General features: G+C 38.3%; 1 protein-coding gene across 1 annotated transcript in view; it reads left to right on the plus strand.

Moving 5' to 3' along the window:
- Window positions 1-15,188, plus strand: part of UBE3A (ubiquitin protein ligase E3A) — a 64,363-nt gene that overhangs the window by 4,118 nt on the left and 45,057 nt on the right. Inside the window, exon 3 of the mRNA XM_007458431.1 lies at window positions 1,774-1,818. Coding sequence (XP_007458493.1) covers window positions 1,774-1,818 — 45 coding nt within the window. The remainder of the gene's footprint in view (window positions 1-1,773; window positions 1,819-15,188) is intronic.

Raw genomic sequence — 15,188 nt, forward strand, 5'->3', positions numbered from 1 at the left:
ACATGTATGAAAGCTTCTAATCTGCCTCTCTTCCCTTAGTGCCAGCAGGTTTATTTTTTGTTTTGCAAGCCTGCTCTGCCTCCTTACAGTATGACATCTGATGCTGGAGGGTCGCACTTTCAAAAATGAGTCAGCTGGTACATGGGGTTATCATCACTTTTTAGCTCTTCTGTCTGAGAGATACAAGTTTGGAAGCAATCTTGGGGTACTTACCCACAAGGCTGGTGGAGACCAGGTGTGTCACAAAGGTGATTTGCTTGCTCCCTGGGGGAGAGGGTAGAGTGAAATTTTTGCATTTGTGTCACTGCCAAGTCACTGCCACCTCCAGCATGCCCCAGTTTTTAGTTCTAGTATCATTTTGTGCAAAATTGAAAATGTAAATATACTGCAAAGAAGATCTAAAATAAATATTTGAGCTGCTGGATTTTTTTTTTTATTTATTTTTATTTTTTGCATTCTTGTCCTTGGACCACTGCAGTGAGGGGTAATTTTGAAAGTCTGATAAAGAAGTGAGTTTTTTAAAATCTAAGAAATATGGAAAACAGATTCTTTTCTTTTCTGGTGGCTCTGATTTTAAGATTCTCTTGTTAAAAGTTGTTTAGAATTTGAAGTCTCAAGTCAGTTATAAATTTACAAATCAAGTCCTTGTAATGTCAGTTTGAAAATTTAGCTTTTGACCTCTAAAAAATATTTTACCTGTTTTGTGAATTGAAAGTGTTAGAAATCAGTATTATGTTGATTCACCTTAATACAATATATATTGACTGATGCTGGTTGTAAAAGTGAATAGAGTAACAGGAATTTATTTTTAACAGCATGATGGGGTAGGCAAAATTGGTTCATGCCCCAAAATGAAAATAAAAGGCTTCTTAGTGTCTTAGAATTTTCAGTATTTCTACTTAAAATAGCAGCAGTATATTAAAAAAAAAAAAAAATAACTGGCAACTATTTATAACTGAAGTCAATTCACAGTTATCCACAGCAAAATTTTAATACCCTAGGATGGTACAATTTTGACAGGTAGTACATCCTGCCAGTGTATTTTCAGGGAAAGCTACTTTCATTGTTGAAATAAGGTAATCATGGTTAGAATGGTAAAACAGACTTAAGTGTCTCAAAATTCAGAAGGGTATTAGATTGAAATTTGAATTATCTACAGCAGAGGTTGGCAAACTTTTTATTAAAGGACTAGGTAATAAATATTTTAGGCTTTGTGAGCCACATGTCTCTGACAGAGTTTCTCAGCTCTGCTTTTGTAATGTAAAAGCAGCCGTAAATAAATGAGCGTGATTCTGTGCCAGTACCACTTTACAAAAATAGGCGGCCAACCCAGGCCTTAGTTTGTCATCCCAGGCAGTAGTTTGCTGATCCCTCATCTAAAGTTTGGGACTGTTAGTTAATACCAGTGAATACTTTTGATATTGTGGATAACCAATACTTGGCTGTAGAAGGTTTCATAGTTGTGGGTTTTTATTATAAATATTTGACTTTGTGAATAATTATGATTTATTACACTGGTTTGTATGTTGGTATCTAAATATAGTGTTTACAGTTTCCTTTCCTTAAAAAAAAAGAGAACTGAGTTTTTATTAGTCTAGCCCTTACAGTAAATGTGTTGTATGGCAATCTGATTTGATCACTTTTTCTCATGTTGAACTTTTAAAACTGTTAACCATTAAATCTTGTTTTCAAATATGTCTTCCAAAATAAAATGTTTGCCCCTTTTTGAAATATGGAATATTTTGCTTAACTTTACTGAATTGCATTTTACAGATCATCAGGAGAACCTCAGTCTGACGACATTGAAGCTAGCCGAATGTAAGTATAACTTGGTTGAGGCTGTGGTGTCTTTTAAGTTGCGCTAGATTGCTTTAAATGGTATCACGTTATTTGAAAATAATTTCCAGTTAAAGAGAGTATAATGCTTTAAAAAGTAAATTGGAAGATAGGAATACACATGTCTGATATTTTCCCTACCAAATAAATACCTCTAAATCTTGGTAACGTGCTACTAGATTTCTACTTCTGGATAGATAATTGCATGCCCCTGGATTCTTACATATTTTTGCTCACCTAGCAGTTTTGGGGAAATAGATGGGGAAGAGTTCAGCTTAACAATCATTTATTAAGTGCCTGCTGTGTATAAGATATTGGGTGCTGTTTTGTGGATACAGAGATGCGTAAGATTAGTTAAGCTAAATTAACCTACATAAATTTAGTCTACTCAGTGTGAAAGACCCAGAAGCAAATCATTTCAATCATTGTGGTAGAAGGATACCCAGGATGGAACACGAACATAGAGAAGTACCAGGGTACTCAAGTACCCTGATGCAATAGGGACCTAATCCAGATGGCAGGGAAATAGGGGTGATCAGGGAAGGCTAAGTTAAGTCTTGAAGTGTGACTGGGAGTTAGATAGCACATTCTAGGCAGAAGCAGGAGCAGAGTTACAAAGCAGCATAGTGAATGTAGGGAACAGTAGGCAGTTGAGGATTTTTAGATCATAGACTGACTGAAATGTAGGAAATTGAAGGAGATGAGACTTGAAAGAAAGGACTAGGTGCTTGCATACTATGTAAAGGACCTTGGCCTGTCTCTCATAGGTATTTGGGAGTCAGTAAAGAATTTGCTAAGTAGGGGTAGTAACCTTGTTAGGTGTATATTTTTAATAACTTTGCCAACAGGGATGCAGGATTGAGGAGAAATCACGTGGTGGTACGTTGACCAGGGCTTCAGTCAGTGAGGGCCTAAATAAGGGCAGTGGTATATTAGGAATTCAAGATAAAGTTTTCTGGATGAAAGAAAAATAGAATGTGAAGTAGGTAAGACTTCAGTGATTAGTTGTGAGAATATAAGAAGTTTAAGATAATATGAGAAGTGGTAATTGTTGAAGCAAGGTTTTTAAGGTAGTAAGGGTTGGAATGAAGAATATAGGTGTAGGGATTTCTCTTGAATAAGAGCAAAGACCCATATCTTATGAAACTAGAAGAAGGAGGTAAAAATGGATATGTGATGTTAAATGTGTTGGTAGGTAAGAATGGGGAAGTCAAAGTCATTTGTGTCTGAACTGTCAATTTTCTTAGTAAATTAGGTCAGCTACACCACTATGTGCTTCTTGAAAAAGTGGTTGTGGATTAAGCTTGGGACATGCAGACTGAAACAGCAGATTTCTCTACTGAAAATAGTGGAAATCCTTTAAAATGCTGATGTACATTGTGCATCTCCAAGAAGGAACTATAAAATGTATTTCTCAAATTTATGTGTCCATGTAACTTTTAAAAAAAATTTTTTTGTGGTAAAATGCACATAACAAAATTTGCCATCTTTACTATTTCTAAGTATACAATTTAGTGGTATTAAGTACATCCATATTGTTGTGCAGTCATTGCCACCATCATCTGCATAACTCTTTTCATCTTGCAAAATTGAAACTGTACCTGTTAAACAATCACTCCCCATTCACCGTTCTCCCTAGCCCCTGGCAACCACCATTCTTTCTGTCTTTATGATTTTAACGACTCTACCTCATTTACTGTGAGCGCCCACAGTATTTGTCTTTTTGTGATTGGCTTATTTTACTTACGTAGCATGATGTCAGAGTTCATCCCTGTTGTAGCATATGTCAGAATTTTCTTCCTTTTTAAGGCTGAATAATCTGTTGTATGTATATAACGTATTTTGTTTATCCATTCATCTGTTGATGGACACAGGTTGCTTATGTTTTAGCTATTGTGAATAATGCTGCAATGTACAAATACCTCTTTGAGACCCTGCTTTTACTTCTCTGGGTATATACCCAGAAGTGGGATTGCTGGATCGTATGGTAGTCCTATTTTTAATTTTCTGAGGAACCTCTGTACTATTTTCTACAGTGGCTGCACCAAATTAGCATTCTGACCTAATAATGTACAAAGGTTATAATTTCTCCACATTCTCATCAACATTTGTAATTATCTGTTTTTTTCATAGTAGCCATCCTAATGGGAGTAAGGTGATATTTCTTGGTAGTTTTGTGACCCTGTAACTTTTTTTTGTAATAAATTTATCTATCTATCTATCTGTCTGTCTATTTATCTATTTATGGCTGCGTTGGGTCTTCGTTGCTGCCTGTGGGCTTTCTCTAGTTGCGGCAAGCAGGGGCTACACTTCGTTGCGGTGCGCGGGCTTTGCATTGTGGTGGCTTCTCTTGTTGCACAGCACGGGCTCTAGGCACGTGGGCTTCAGTAGTTGTGGCATGCGGGCTCAGTAGTTGTGGCTTGTGGGCTCTAGAGGGCAGGCTCAGTAGTTGTGGCACACGGGCTTAGTTGTTCGCAGCATGTGGGATCTTCCTGGACCAGGGCTTGAACCCATGTCCCCTGCATTAGCAGGAGGATTCTTAACCACTGCACAACCAGGGAAGTCCTGACTATGTAACTTTTTGTGTGTGTGTGTGGTACGCGGGCCTCTCACTGTTGTGGCCTCTCCCGTTGCGGAGCACAGGCTCCGGACGCGCAGGCTCAGCGGCCATGGCTCACGGGCCCAGCTGCTCCGCGGCATGTGGGATCTTCCTGGACCGGGGCACGAACCCGTGTCCCCTGCATTGGCAGGCGGACTCTCAACCACTGCGCCACCAGGGAAGCCCCTGACTATGTAACTTTTAAAGAAATATTTTCAAATAGTTATCGTGGAACACGGAGTTTGGTTAGGGGATTTGAGAAGACTGAAAACTTGGAAAGTTATTGGGGGAAATGGGTGAAGAAGTGGACCAGATATTATTGAGAGTCTCATGCTACTGAGTGGCCAGCTAAGGTTAGCTTACTGCATACTTGGCTGTTTAAAGACTTTTCTTTAATAGCTAGAAGATGCATGGTATTTCAGGGTTGGCTATTAGAGCATATGGGAAGTGGCATGTGTGTAGAGTGTTAACATTGGAGTAGTTGAACTTATATGTCATTGGCGATGGCCACTGTTGGAAAGGTTGTGATGCCAGGTGAAGATGTTGGGTTGGTTACTAAAAGCCTGATGTGTCAAAGAGATAGTTCAGTATAAGTGAAACTCTTACAAAGATAGATGATAATGATCAGAGCCTAAGGTGGTGATTGGCTGAAATTGAGAGGAGGTGAGGGACCCTCAAGTTAAGAAAGTCAAATATTTGGGGGACTAGAGTGTTGGGATAGATCATGCACACAGACATTGGAGTCACAATGCTGGCAATATAACTCGGGAAAAATAGAGCCTTTAGTATATGGGTATAATTTACGAGACCAGAGAGGGAAGGAAGAAGGATTTCAGGTAGGTAACATGAGTTTCAAAGAATAAGTTGTGTTTGTGCTGTGCTTTGTTTTGTTTGGGGGGATGGGCATTATTTTTAATATAAGCAATTAGAATAAAAATGGTGCACTTAGGGGTTTGAGTTGTCTATGGAACCCTCACCTAAAAGGATTGCAACGTAAGAAAAGCCTTTGGGGGTAAATCAGGTTTTAGTGAAAGCTAAGAGATTGAGGAACTATTATATAAAGCAGTTGAAGATAGGTGGCAGCCTATATCATAAATGTATTTCTAGAGATCTTGGTGGAGGAGGTTAGATGGATGAATCAAGAGTAAAGAATGGAAAAGGAAAGATGGAGGCTTGCATTTTGTAGTAAAAACCAAGGATGGCAAGAATGTGAGGTTGATACAGTTTCTCAAATTCCTATACCTGTAGAAATTGTAACCAGGCAGTAATTTAGTAAGATTTGTTCTACCTTAATCTTGTGGGTCTTGATTTACAAAATAGGTAGTGAAGGAATCTTGTTTTTACCTAAGAATTAGCTAGTGTGTTTTATTAATGGCAACATCTTAAATTTATTAAAGCATGATTTTTTTTTAGCACTTTGAGATGCATTTGCATTTGACATCCTTTAACTAGGGAACACCTTGAGTACATTTAAAATAGTAATTTATATAAAATTAAAGAATATGCCTGTTTTTAGGAATTCCTAGTGTCACCCATTTCCTAGAGTGCAGAAAAACATAGTAAAAGTTTTTAAGAGCTGCAGGCTAATTTATAGTTTAGCCTAAAAATAGAACTAACACAATAACCCAGATCTTTTTATTCAATTATATGTATTATGTACTTGGATTTTGTTTAAATTTATATATACCATGTGTAGTAGTCTTTTTGCACATATTAATTTAGACTCTTTAATTTTCTTAATGATTTCAAAGCAGTTTCTAGTAACTTCAGATTTCTTATCTTTGGTAGTTACTCCCCAACCCTACCTCTAACACTTAGGCTATGTTTTCAGGTATATAACTAATACAGTAAGTGGAACCAAGGGTAAATGTATCAAGTGATTTATGGTTCAGTGTTTGGAAAGCCTATTTTTTCTAAATGTTGGATAATGACCAAGGACCTAGTTCTCAGGCCATCATTATCTATTCTCTCTAGGTAAGAACTTTAACATATATACTATGACAACTTGCATATTTTCATCTCCAACTCCGACTTACCTTCTGAACTGGAGACATATATATCCAGTAATTGGATGCCTGATTCTCACACTTAAGTCCAAAACAAAATGGAGCTCTTGATTTTCATCCTCTCAAATCTGCTTCTCTTGAATCTTTTTGCCATTTTAATCAATGGCAACTCGTTTTTTCTTCCAGTTCATCCAAAGTTTTGTTTTGGAAGCATCCTTGTTTTCTCTTTGTCTTACATCAGCAAATCCTATTGACTCCACCTTTAAAATTAATTGATACTTCAACAACTTCTTTTTTTTAAACACCATTTCCACCTCAACCACTCTGATTAAAGCCATCATTTGCCAAAAGAATGAAGTTGTTTCCCAGTCGTCTTGCTGCTTCCGTACTTACCCCTTACCAAGGTATTTTCTGTGTAGCAGCCAGAGTGATCTTTTTTTTTTTTTTTTTTTTTTTTTTTTTCCGCGGGCCTCTCACTGCTGTGGCCTCTCCCGTTGTGGAGCACAGGCTCCGGACGCACAGGCTCAGCGGCCATGGCTCAAGGTTATTTTTTTATTTTTTTTTTGCGGTACGCGGGCCTCTCACTGTTGTGGCCTCTCCCGTTGTGGAGCACAGGCTCCGGACGCACAGGCCCAGCAGCCATGGCTCACGGGCCCAGCCGCTCCGCGGCATGTGGGATCTTCCCAGGCCAGGGCACGAACCCGCGTCCCCTGCATCGGCAGGCGGACTCTCAACCACTGTGCCACCAGGGAAGCCCCCAGAGTGATCTTTTTTAAGATCGAAGTTAAACCATGTTGCGTATACTCAAAACCTTTCAAAGGCTTCCCGTCTCTCTCAGAGTAAACTCAAAGGATCTACAAGGCCTTGTATGAACTTCCTTTCACTTCTGTGACCTTTCCATTTTCTCTTGACCATTTTTGTCTACACTGGCTTTATGCTGTTGCCCTTAATGTTTTGGTGTTCTTAAGACTTGTGTGTGTTTTCTGTGACCCTTCTCTGTGATATCCACATGGCCTCCTTTCTTACTTGCTTTAGAGCTCTTAAATGATGCCTTATCAGAGAGGCCTTCCTTGACCAACTTTCTTCAAAGAATGGTCATGCTCTGTCTTCCCTATGCCACTTCCTGTGCTGTATTTATCTTCATGGGATTAATGTCATCTGACTGGTTTCATATTGATTTCTTTGTTGTCTGGCTCATTTAATACTGTCAGTAGCATGGAAGCCTAATGAGAGTGCCAGGCATACAAGAGGTAGTCAGTAAGTATTTATTATGTGAAAGAGTGAAATGACTACATTTATGTAAAATGTTTATTTCTACCTTTTCAATTCCCTTGTAGAAATGTAGGAAGAATATTCTAGGATCAGTTAAATATAAATAAACTGATATATGTACATAGCCTACAGAACTTGGGTAATAACATCTTCTTGAGCACTTACCATATGACAAGCCATTGTGCTCAGTACTGTACACGCATTATATCATAGGAGAAGTAAGCCTTTTATCAGAGTGGACTATGGTGATATAACTTGTGTCCTCTGAAAGAGATTGTAGAGAATTGGTATAGTTTCTTCCTTAAATTTTTGTTAAACCCTTCTGGTAGTGGTGCTTTCTGTTTTGGAAGGTTATTTATTTATTTTTTTTTTGCGCTACGCGGGCCTCTCACTGTTGTGGCCTCTCCCGTTGTGGAGCACAGGCTCCGGACGTGCAGGCTCAGCGGCCATGGCTCACGGGCTCAGCCACTCCGCAGCATGTGGGATCTTCCTGGACCGGGACACGAACCCGCGTCTCCATCGGCAGGCGGACTCTCAACCACTGCGCCACCAGGGAAACCCTGGAAGGTTATTTTTTAATTGATTTAATATCTTTAATAGATATAGGCCTACTCAGGTTGTCTGCTTCTTGTGAGTTTTGACAGATTGTGTCTTTCAAGGAATTGGTCCATTGCATCTAGGTTATCAAATTTATGGGCACAGAATTGTTCATAGTACTCCTTTATTGTTTTTTTAATGTCCATGTGATTTGTAGCAGTGTGCTCTCTTTCATTTCTGATATTAATAATTTGTGTGCCTTCTCTTTTCCTTAATTAGCCTGGTTAGAGAATTACCAGTTTTATTACTGATCTTTTCAAAGAACCAGATTTTGTTTTTTCTCTGTGGATTTCCTTTTTTCAATTTCATTGATTTCTGCTCTAATTTTTATTATTTCTTCTGCTTACTTTGGATTTAATTTGCTCTTTCTTCTAGTTTACTAAGGTGGGAGCTTAGATGATTGATTTTTTTTTTTTAAGATCTTCTTTCCTAATAAATGCATTTAATGTTATGAGTTCCCTCTAAAGCACTGCTTTCACTGCATCTCACAAATTTTGATGAGTTGTGTTTATTTCAAAATATTTTTTAGTTTCTCTTGTGATTTTTTTCTTTGACTTGTTTTACTTAGAAATGTGTTGTTTAATCTCCACATATTTTGAGATTTTCCAGTTATATTTCTGTTACTGATTTCTAGTTTAATTCCATTGTAGTCTGAATGTAGACATTGTATGATTTCTGTTCTTTTAAATGTGTTAAGGTGTGTTCTTTGGCCCAGAATGTGGTCTGTCTTGGTGAATGTTCCATGTGAGTTTGAGAAGAATGTGTAATCTGTTGTTGGATGAAGTAGTCCAGAGATGTCGATTATATCCAGTTAGTTGATTGATGGTGCTATTGAGTTCATCTGTGTCCTTAATGATTTTCTGCCTGCTAGATCTGCCCATTCCTGATAGAGAGGTATTGAAGTCTCCAACTATGGTAGTAGATTCATCTGTTTTTCCTTGCAGTTCTATCACTTCTTGCCTCATGTAATTTGATGCTCTGTTGTTAGGTGCATACACATGAAGGATTATAATATCTTCTTGGAGAACTGACCCATTTCACATTATGTAATGCCCTTTTTTTAACCCTGATAACTACTTTGCTTTGAAATCTGCTCTGGCTGAAATTATTTATTTTATTTTATTTTTGGCTGCATTGGGTCTTTGTTGCTGTGCATGGTCTTTTCTCTAGTTGCGGTGAGTGGGGGCTGCTCTTCGTTGCAGTGCACAGGCTTCTCATTGTGGTGGCTTCTCTTGTTGCAGAGCACAGGCTCTAGGCACACGGGCTTCAGTAGTTGCAGCACGCGGGCTCAGTAGTTGTGGCTTGCGGGCTCTAGAGCACAAGCTCAGTAGTTGTGGCACATGGGCTTAGTGGATCTGCAGAATATGGGATCTTCCCAGACCAGGGATTGAGCCCGTGTCCCCTGCATCAGCAGGTGGATTCTTAACCACTGTGCCACCAGGGAAGCCCTCTGGCTGAAGTTAATATAGCTACTCCTGCTTTCTTTTGATTATTGTTAGCATGGTATATATTTTTTCTATCTTTTTAAATTTATATGTGTCTTTATATTTAAAGTATAGAAAACATATAGTTGGGTCTTATTTTTTGATCCACTCTGACATCTCTTTTAATTGGTGCATTTAGACCGTTAATGTTTAAACTGATTATTGATACAGTTGGTTTAATATCTAACATGTTTGTTACTGTTTTCTATTTGTTGCCCTTGTTTTTTGTTCCTATTTTTGTCTTCTATTCTTTTTCTTCCTTTTGTGGTTTTTACTTGAGCATATTATATGATTCCATTTTCTCTCCTTTGTTAGCATATCAGTTATCCTACATTTTTACTTTTTTTAGTGGATGTCATAGAGTTTGCATTTACATCTAATCTTAGTCCACTTTCAAATTATGCTATATCACATCACAGGGAGTGTGAGTACCTTGTAATAACAAAATAACCCTAATTCCTCCCTCCTATTCTTTGTATCATTGCTGTCATAAATTTCACTTGGATAATAGCATACATACACATAAATACATATATAAGCGTATATATACAGATATATGAGCATATATGTACACACACATAAGTATTCGTAACCAAATACATGGTGGTATTATTTTGAACAAACCGTTACCTGATAGGTCAGTTAAGATAAAGAAAAATAAAAGGTTTTACTTTACTTACCACTTATTTCTTTTTCAGTGCTCTTCCTTCTTTATGTAAATTTGAGGTTCTGATCTGTATCATTTTCCTTCTCTCTAGAGAACTTCTTTCAACAAGAAGGCTGGTCTACTGACAACAAATTCCCTGAATTTTTATCTGTCTGAGTCTTTATTTCTTCCTCACTTTTGAAGAAGAATTTCACAGGGTACAGAATTCTAAGTTGGTGGGTTTTTTTTGTTTTTGTTTTTGTTTTTTTGTGGTACGCAGGCCTCTCACTCTTGTGGCCTCTCTCGTTGTGGAGCACAGGCTCTGGACACGCAGGCTCAGCGGCCATGGCTCACGGGCCTAACCGCTCCATGGCATGTGGGATCTTCCCAGACTGGGGCACGAACCCGCGTCCCCTGCATCGGCAGGCGGACTCTCAACCACTGCGCCACCAGGGAAGTCCTAAGTTGGTGTTTTTTTTCTTTCTTTTTTTCCCCTCAATACTCTCTATATTTCATTTCACTCTCCTTTCATAGTTTCTGAGGAGAAGTCAGATGTAATTCTTATTTTTGATCTTTTGTAGGTAAGGAGTTTTCCTCCTCTGGCTTCTTTCAGAATTTTTTCTTTACCTTTGATTATCTGTAGTCTGAAAATGATATGCCTAAGTGTAAGGTTTTTTGGGGGGCATTTATCCTGCTTGGTGTTTTCTGAGCTTCCTGGATCTGTTGTTTGGTGTCTGATATTAATTTGGGGACATTCTCAGTCATTGTTTCAAGTATTTCTGATGGTGTTTTCTCTTCTTTTTCTGGTATCCCCTGTATGTGTATACTACACTTTTTATAGTTGTCCCACAGTCCTTAGATAGTCAGTTTTGTGTTTGTTAGTCTTTGCTTTGTTTGCTTTTCAGTTTTCGGTGATTGTATTGATATATCTTCAAGTTCAGAGAGTCTTTTCTCAGTCTACTGAGAAAAGTTGTTTCCAGTCTATATTAAGCCCATAAAAGACATTTTTGAATTCTGTTTCATTGTTTTTGATCTCTAGGTTTGTTTGTTTTAGTTCTTTCTTAGGATAACCATCTCTCTGTTTACATTGTTCATCTGTTCCTACATGCTGTCCACTTTATTCATTAAAACTGGTAAATTTTATATTAACTAGCCCTTAGTTGGTTTAAATTTCTGGTGTGTTAATTCCAACATCCCTGCCATTTCTAGTTCTTATGCTTGCTCTGTGGTTGCAAATAGTGTTTTTTGCCTTTTAGTATGCTTTGTAATTTTTTCTTAATAGCTGGACATGATTTCCCAAATAAAGGAATTGCTATAAATAGGGCTTTAGTAATGTGATAGTGAGATATAAGGAGAAAGGAAGGATTTGATAATATCCCATTAGGGTGGGCTCTGGTAAACTAGTTTGCCTGAGGACAGGCCTTGGTAAGAAGAATAGAGGGCTCTGGTGTGTCTCAAAATGGTTCCTTTCCTCCTATCCCTGCTGGAAGCATGAGAGGATTATCCCCAGTACTTGCTTTGAGAACCTGCTTGAGCTCCTTGGGGTAAGTCTCATAAGAACTGTGGGGGCTCCCCTGTGTCTGGGCCCCCCTAGAGTTTTTAACTCTAGACTTACCTATGCTCAGTCTCATGTCCTGTCACAGGTTCCTGCTTGTGGATCTCTGCTTCAGTAAAACTGTGTTTGTCTCTTCAGTATTAGGGACAACAGTTTGCAGTTTATGTTCTCCCTCCCTTAGGGATTCAAGAAGAGTTGTGGATTTTTTAGTCTCTTTAGCTTTTTACTTGTTATTGGATTGGAGAAGTGACTTCCTAGCTCCTTACTTGTGGACCAGAAATCAGAAGTTGAGATATAGCTTGGATGCTGTTTTCAATGTGGAGTGGGAGAAAATATTTCTACACGACTTTCACCTCAAATAATACTTACATGTGTATAAAAACATTTATGGATTAAGTAACATCTTGAAATACATTCTGAAGTAAAAGATACAAATCTCTTCAACCAAATAAAGATAGCTCTTCTGTTTTCAGGTTTCTCTCCTATGGGTTCTGATAGCACGTTCTTCTTCAGACTGAGCCTTTGCATATTCTTTTGTGTGCATCTGATACACCTAAGAAACTGGGAGGTATCCTGACATCTGTTTCCCTTTATGGTTAAGTACTAGAAAAAGATAGAGTTAATTGACACTGTTATCTAGACAATATCAGGAGAGAAATTGAAGACTCCTCATTGAGGCTCTGAAATTCACTAGGTTATTTATTAATTTATTAATAAATAAATTATCAGATCATGTGTCTCAGGGAGCTTACCATGTAATTAATAGGCTGTTATTATAAGGTGTACTGAGAGTAGGTACAGGTTACTGTGGGAGCAGCAGTCGTGATCCTGGAAATGATAGCTAAGCTGAATCTTTGAGGATGATTAGTTATAAATGTAGAGATCATAGTATTCTAGGCAGGAAGAAAAACTTTTTTAAGACCTGGAGCCAAGGAAGACAGCAGAACAAATCCTCTGAACTGTTATGCTGGAATACAGAGTTACGAGACGAGAGGAGTGGTGAAAAATGTAGTTGGAATTAGAAAGCTAGAACCATATAGTGAAAGGCCTTGATACTACTGAAAAGTCCCTGGTTTTCTCCTGAAAGACATAGGAACTAATGAAAGGTGTTAGGCATAGAAGTGCCATGAGTCATAGTCTGTCCACTTTTCTACCACAAAGCATTGTAGAAACCTATATATTCTGTTTTGAATACAAGGAAACATGTCTTGGTTCATGGTAGGGATGGAAGAATAGATGAACTGCCTCTGAGTCTTCTCAGAAGGCAGAATGAGCAAAATTCTGCTGTTTTGTTGAAGTACTCCAATGAAGCAGTTTTTAGAATCAATGTGAATTTTGTATTTTATTCATTATATCTTACGTGTCCTTAAAGAAAGTTTAAGAAATGTTAGTGGGAATAGTTTACAATCCTCGCTCCTAGGATAATTTGTGAAGATTAAAGGACATAATTTACAAAAACCACTCACTGTATGTTAATGAATGTTTATTGTTTTTGTTATCATTTCAGCTTGTAGCGCTACCTTCTACCCAGGTGTCCATCTTAGAAACCTAGGTATTAGCTGTTCCAACTCATTTGCCCCTACATACTGCATCTTTTAAATGTTTCTTGCATCAGTTTCCTCTTCTTTCCTGCTACTTCTTCATTCTTTGCCTGGTCTATAATAGTAGTCATCACTTAACTGGATTGCCTGTCTCCAGTTTTGCCAACTTTGGTCCCAGTTTAGAAAATGGAATTATCATAAAGGCAGATTTGACTTAGTCACTGACCTGCTTAGAACCCTTTAGTGACTCCTGCTGCAAGTGTTCTTATCTAGTGGTTTATGAATAGTTTGTGAACATTCTGAAACTTTTTGCCAGATGGAGTATATGTGCATGAATTTTTATGTGGAGAAAGTTATTAGCCTTTGTAAGATTACTCCTCTGCTGGCTAAAATCTGAATTTCTTATCATATCTTATAAAGTCTCCCATAATCTGGCTTCTCCCTGCCTCTTCATATTTTTTGAGTCCTTTGAACTTTTTACTGTTGAACTGCTTCCAGTTGTCATAAGACCATGTTCTTAGGCTCTTCTGCCTTCACTCACTCATTTCCCTCTTATCTGAACCGGTCTTCCCACCCTTTGTGTTGTCAGTTCCTAGTCATCCTTTGTGATTCATCTTGGTTAAATTGCCTCTCTTTATATTGCCATACCTCTTGAGTCCCTATGATGTTAAAATCTTCTGGCTTTTTTCCCCTTTAAACAGTAAGTTCCTTGAAGAAAGAGCCCATATAGAAATAGCCATAGGAGCTGGAATAGTACTAGTTTCTCAAGCAGAGTTTGAACTATACTGAAGGAGACATTTGGAAGTCACCAGGTGTTTCTAAAGCCTTGAAAGATGAAACTGTCCGAAGAGAAATACAAAAGAAAAAGTGTCTAATGGCTGGTCCCTGGGGAGTATAATAAGCATTTCTAGATTAGGAAGGGAAGTATCTGAAGAACAGCCAGAGAGAAAGGAGGAAATCAGGAAATAGTGTCCTGAAAGCCCACAGTCAACAATTTCCAAAAGGCCTATGTTTTTCAGTAAGGTTAAGTAAAATAAGGAGTGAAAGGTGGTGACTTGGTGAGAACAGTCTCTACATTACTGGATACAGGGTGCTGTAAGCCTTGACTTTGTTTCCTACACACTGTTACTCGTTTTTTCCACTAATGCTTCTGGACTGTTTCTGTTATTTTCTCAGTATAAGAATCCCTGTTCCTTTGAGACTGCTTTTCTGGCTGTGTCATCTTCTCTCTTCATTATCTAGTTATCTCCCAGGCCTTTCTCAGTCTTTGAAGAACTCATACTTTTGTACTCTGCTGCAGATCCCCTGCTGTCTTTGTTTACATGGGTAACCTCTAAAAACATCTCAGTTCCCCACCCATTTTATCTTCAGAAACCTTCACCTCTGCTTCCTGCTCCTTCCCATTCCCATAGGCAGGTCGGTCTGAACTGTTTTAACCCTGAAAGCTTTAATTAAAACACCCACCTCTGGTTGCAGACCTTGTGTGCTTTCTTACTTGCTTTCTCTCATCCCATCTGTCCTTCCTTGTCTTTAAGAGTGTCCCATGGCCCCTCTACTGTCTTCCAGCCTCAACCCTCTGGTTCCTGTACTCCTGACATAGACTGTTGAGCCCAGAAGATTGAATAGATTGTATTCCATAGGTTGCCTTTTCA

Source organism: Lipotes vexillifer, unplaced genomic scaffold (genome assembly GCF_000442215.2).
Source record: "Lipotes vexillifer unplaced genomic scaffold, Lipotes_vexillifer_v1.1 scaffold391, whole genome shotgun sequence".
Taxonomy (NCBI): domain Eukaryota; kingdom Metazoa; phylum Chordata; class Mammalia; order Artiodactyla; family Lipotidae; genus Lipotes; species Lipotes vexillifer.